This window comes from Pterocles gutturalis, unplaced genomic scaffold, assembly GCF_000699245.1.
Source record: "Pterocles gutturalis isolate BGI_N339 unplaced genomic scaffold, ASM69924v1 scaffold25801, whole genome shotgun sequence".
Taxonomy (NCBI): domain Eukaryota; kingdom Metazoa; phylum Chordata; class Aves; order Pterocliformes; family Pteroclidae; genus Pterocles; species Pterocles gutturalis.
The window spans coordinates 38,511-43,398 of NW_010103790.1; the positions used below are offsets into that span (position 1 = coordinate 38,511).

Here is a 4,888-nt window from a genome sequence, read left to right on the forward strand (position 1 = left end):
TCAGCAGGACTCCCTCATGTTATGTGAAAACAACCTGCAGCAGAGAGGACAGCAGTAAACTAAAAGTGGGATGGTAACTGAAATTAGTGCCATCACTCCTGTGGCTTAATTTCCAGAAGCTCCTTGATTGATGCTGAGGAACACATCTGAATGAGCAGATCAAGTTCCTCGCAACAGTATTCGGTGTTTCTCTTCACCATGGTGTTATGCCCTTTTTTCTTTAAGTTCACAGGCCCCCTTCTCATCTCACCTCTGGAGCACCACACTTCAATTTGCACAGAGCTTCTAGTAAACTGATCCGGAGAGCAACCTGTAAGCAGGCACCTGTCCCTGACACAACAGCCATTGTTCTCGAGGAGCCAGGTGCTGGCTGCCTGCTCCAAGCCTCTTACACCTCTCTCTGGAGAGGAACTCTCCAATGACAGGCAGGTGGGGGACGTGGCACTTCACCCCCTCTCGTGTTTCTACTCATCCCAGACTTGAGCTGGAGGGGGGTGTGTTAGTTAAAGACCCTGCTTTGTCTTAAACCTACATGTATTTGAAATGTCATAATTGTTGTAATGTCATAAACAGGCTTGTTAAAGAAAAGGAGACAAAGACACGTCACAGCAAGTGTATGGTGCAAGGATTTCCCCAAAGGTACCTTTAATGTCTTTGCATCAGCAGCAAGCAGTCAGTGCTAGTTTTGGCACCAGGAATTAGATGTGCAGCACTACACATGAGACACCAAGTCATCCTAACCGACGTTTTATCCAGAGGAATAGAGGAAGTGAACTAAAACATAGTACTAGAGCACATACAAAATCAAGTTATTCGTGTTCTATCACACTTTCAGCTTGTAATATTAGAAAAATAAACTTAAGACAGTTACTAATCAGATGAATACACTTTCATTGCCAACTGGCAGGAGTTTAAAAACCATGAGAAAAAACCCCACACATAAGTTTTTATTTTACAAATGTTAGCTCGCCTATAGTAACAAAACTGCTGTACAGTAAGCCCCCTCTGCCTTTTTGTCAAAATATCTGGAGCCAAAATAATGTTCCCATCTTAGAAAGTCACAGCTGTGTTATGTTCAAAAACGCCATTCCGCTCTACCGCACAGATTGCACACTAAGTTACAGTATTGTAGCAGAGGCAAAAGCTCAGCAGCTCACCTACAGTGGTAACTCAGTTCTCCCACGCCGTCTCTATGAACTCCAAGGTTGTCTCTTTGCTTTAATAGCCATTTATCTGCCATTTTCACATCAACAGATAAAATACTCTGCTGAGTTTATAAAAACTGTTATAAAAAGGCAATCATAAAAGATAAGGTATTGGCAGGCAAGTCGGCTTTTTTTAATAAAAAAAATAGCCATTGTATCTATTTAAATAAGGCTTCTTGTCACAGATTGTTCCAGTTACTGAAGGAAAACAAGGCCTGATGAAAAAAAACTATCCCCCATAAACCTTACACTTCCTGCCCCAAGAACACATCCTACAGGAAAAGTCATTTAATGTGCAAAGTGACAAAACAAACCCTGGGGGAAGCTCCTAAAATGATATGCCCGGTCTAGTTTCTCTTGCATTATCTTCAAAAAATCTTAAAAAAAAAAAAAAAACCACAAAAAACCCTAAAACAAAGTTCTAGAATACACAAAACCCCCTTCATCTTGATATTCTTTCCAAAACAAATATGTACAGCACATTAATATGCAATATGCAAAAGCTCTGTGTTGCTGTTGGCAACATCTCTGCCCTCCCCAACCCTATTCACACGTGTACCTCTACTCAAACACAATTACATCACTAAGCCTGTTAGTTTGAAAAGGGAATTTAATCCACTTAAAACTTGTAAATTTTTGTGTAGGGGCTCCATTCATTTGACTCTGGATTGTAGACTTCAACTGTGTTCAAGAATTCATTGCCATCGAATCCCCCAACTGCATAAATAGTGTTTGCCACCGTCGTAATGCCGGCGTTGCTCCTCGGAGTAGTCATACTTCCCATCACCTTCCACTCGTTCTTCGCAGGGTCGTACATCTCCATGCAGCTCACCGCGTGAGAGCCATCGAAGCCTCCACCAACAAAGAGTTTTCCTATCAAAAGCAAATAGAGGGAATGTTTCACTGCCAAAGACCAGCAGAGTCCCCAAACACAGCCTCCTTTCTGGGGAGACAAACTAAGCCAAAATGAAGGCATTTCAGGTGTTCTGTCAGAAGCCTTCACGTTATTCAAGGTCTGAAGTTCCAACAGGGACCTGCTTTTGGTCTCTTGATCATTAGAGCTGACTGGAAATTATTTCAGAGTAAGCGCAAACTCCAGGTTCAGACATGCAGTTCTGGAAGCTGCATGGTGATGTTCTGAAAATAAGGATGTGGGGGCAAATGCCCTGAAACAAGAACAAGAAGTTTTTTGTTTTTCTGGTTAGAGTTACTAATTCAAGTTGGAGGCCTAGCCAGATTCTTACTGCATTGCTTCCTCCCTGAGAAGGACCACGGCTTTGTATTCTATTTGCATCGTAGCTTAACATGAAAAATTCATCAAGCCTAAGAGATTGCTGTAGCCTGCGGAAGCCTACCGTCACGAACAGCCACGCCAGCTCCTCGTCGAGCCACGTTCATGGGTGCAATCAGGGTCCAAGTGTTGTTCTCGGGATTGTAACGCTCCACGCTATTCAGGCAGTTCCACGATTCCGCTCCTCCAATGATGTATAAATATCCACCCAGCTCACACACTGCAGACTGATGTCTCCCTACAATCAAACACCAGGAGTTACAGCCCAGCACAGAACTCATACGCTAACAGTATGCCAGAGCAGCTGAAATTTAAATAGTTTTTTTTAAACTTGCAGTTTTGCAACTGCCCTTTTCCCCCTCCCTCCCAAACTACACAGCAAGCTTACGGATATTAAGGGGAGCACAGCTTGTCCAAGATTTTGTTATGGGATCAAACACATCACAGTTCTTAAGTCCCTTTTGGCCATAAGGATCTGAACCACCAACGATGTACAGCTTTCCATTCAGGGCACATACACCTATTCACAAAGGAAAGAATAATAAGTAAGCTAATAAATAAAAAAAATTAAATAAAGCCAAGAGTCAATCAACTGCAGATGCGTTACCTGCATTGCAGCGATTGGTTCTCAGTTCTGGAACAGGAGTCCAGTCATCTATTTCAGGCTCATACATTTCACCACAGCTCAAGTCATCCGAGTGACCATTTGACCCACCCACAACATACAGTTGCCCCTAAATGGAAAAAAAGAGATACCTATCTCACATAGAAGCACACAACAATTCAAATCATTAGCACTTTAGTCACCATGTTAACTACAACCAAGTTCTGTTACCATGTTGTAAAGTTTGCCCTCTTTGTCCCACCTACGTTGACATACTGTCACTTTCCATCTGATCTCCGCCCACCACACACCATTAAAACTGCCATCTGGAACCGAGCTCTTGGTGTCCTCATCGGTGCAATGAAAGTCCAAGTGTCCTTTTGCGGATCGTAGCATTCCACCGTGCGCAAACATTCCTCTCTGTTATAGCCACCTAAAAGCAAAAGGTCAGAGGATATCACCTTTCCAAAGACCACGTGCTGTCATGTTGACAAACACCAACTCTAATATAGCATACAGAGTTAAGAAGCCACTGTCGTCATCATCCCCACCCCAGCTGAGCAAGTTCTTTACAGAAATGTTAGTGTTTCCTTTACCTGCAGCAATCAGCTTGCCGTTAAGTTCTGCTGTGCCCAGCCCAGACCGAGCGTACTGCATTGGAGACATGGGCTTCTCTATGATATCGTTTGGTTGAAGCTCAAAACTCAGACTCTTCAGCAGTCGCGGCGTGCTCGTGGGAGAGCTCTGAGGGCTGTTACGGCCGTGCAGGAATATCACGCACAGCACACCATCCAGAACAGCAAGACACAGGTAGGTGTTACCTGCAGTCAGGAGAAAAGGAGAGACCACCAATATAATAACATTTTAGGTGATCGCCGCCTAGGCTCTCCTGATTAGGCTTCTCCCCTTGGAAGTGTGAAAACTTTATTTGTTCTCGTTCCTGGTTCCAAGTGTTAGCCTAGTTACTGAAGAACGTGGGTTTTAGATTATTAATATAGTGCTTCAAGGATGTAAGGCAGCAATCTCAAGACATGCTAGGAAAGCCTCCTCATGCACACACAGCAGATAGCTCTGGTAATTATCAGACGCTGCCCATCTCCTTAGGACCTTCTGGGTAAATTACACACGCCATGGGATTTGGGACAGCCCTGTCGATATGGACTCAAGATGTAAGTGCTCCCAGTTTGGCCCCAGTTATGTTAGAAACGTCCCACATATTACTGGGGCAGTTACTTGACTTGCATCATCAGTAAGAAAAAGCACTTCTGCATTTCTTATAGATGTTGAAGGAAATCTTTAGGGAGTGGGTGGTATATAATACCAGACACATCTTTTGGAGAAACCCTGCCCCAGTTACTCACTTGAAGTTTTCTCTGAAGCAATGATTTTCCACTCATGTTTAGGACTCTGAACAGTAGCATTTGGAGAGAGACTTCCAGAGGAGCTGCTACTAATCTGCTTGTGATCATTCTCACGTGGTGGCTTCTTCTGCAAAATCAAAAGGCAACTACAGAAACCTAGCCAGAGACTACATCTCCTCCTACCTTTGCCTCTCTGAGCTAAGACATAATTATTCAAGAGAACACTTTGTCTACCACCTCCACAGAGCATCATTTATAGCACACCTAAATCTTCAACACAACGTCTTGCCTACTCAGCAACAGGGGCCAAAAGCCACCCTGCACCTTATCTTGGTACTCATTTCATCCTGTGGCTGCACCTTTATACTGCTGGTGTTTGACTACAAATCATTTCAAATTCCTAGAAAAAGAGTATGTGCTACTAGCA

The 4,888-nt window shown here is 43.5% G+C and overlaps 1 protein-coding gene across 1 annotated transcript in view; it reads right to left on the bottom strand.

Moving 5' to 3' along the window:
- Positions 1-1,493: 1,493 nt before the first annotated feature.
- Positions 1,494-4,888, bottom strand: part of IVNS1ABP (influenza virus NS1A binding protein) — an 8,896-nt gene continuing 5,501 nt past the window's right edge. Inside the window, exons 7-13 of the mRNA XM_010086841.1 lie at positions 4,462-4,588; positions 3,697-3,921; positions 3,412-3,533; positions 3,104-3,230; positions 2,885-3,016; positions 2,561-2,734; positions 1,494-2,078 (exon numbers count right to left, since the gene is read on the bottom strand). Coding sequence (XP_010085143.1) covers positions 1,825-2,078; positions 2,561-2,734; positions 2,885-3,016; positions 3,104-3,230; positions 3,412-3,533; positions 3,697-3,921; positions 4,462-4,588 — 1,161 coding nt within the window. The 3' untranslated portion in view covers positions 1,494-1,824. The remainder of the gene's footprint in view (positions 2,079-2,560; positions 2,735-2,884; positions 3,017-3,103; positions 3,231-3,411; positions 3,534-3,696; positions 3,922-4,461; positions 4,589-4,888) is intronic.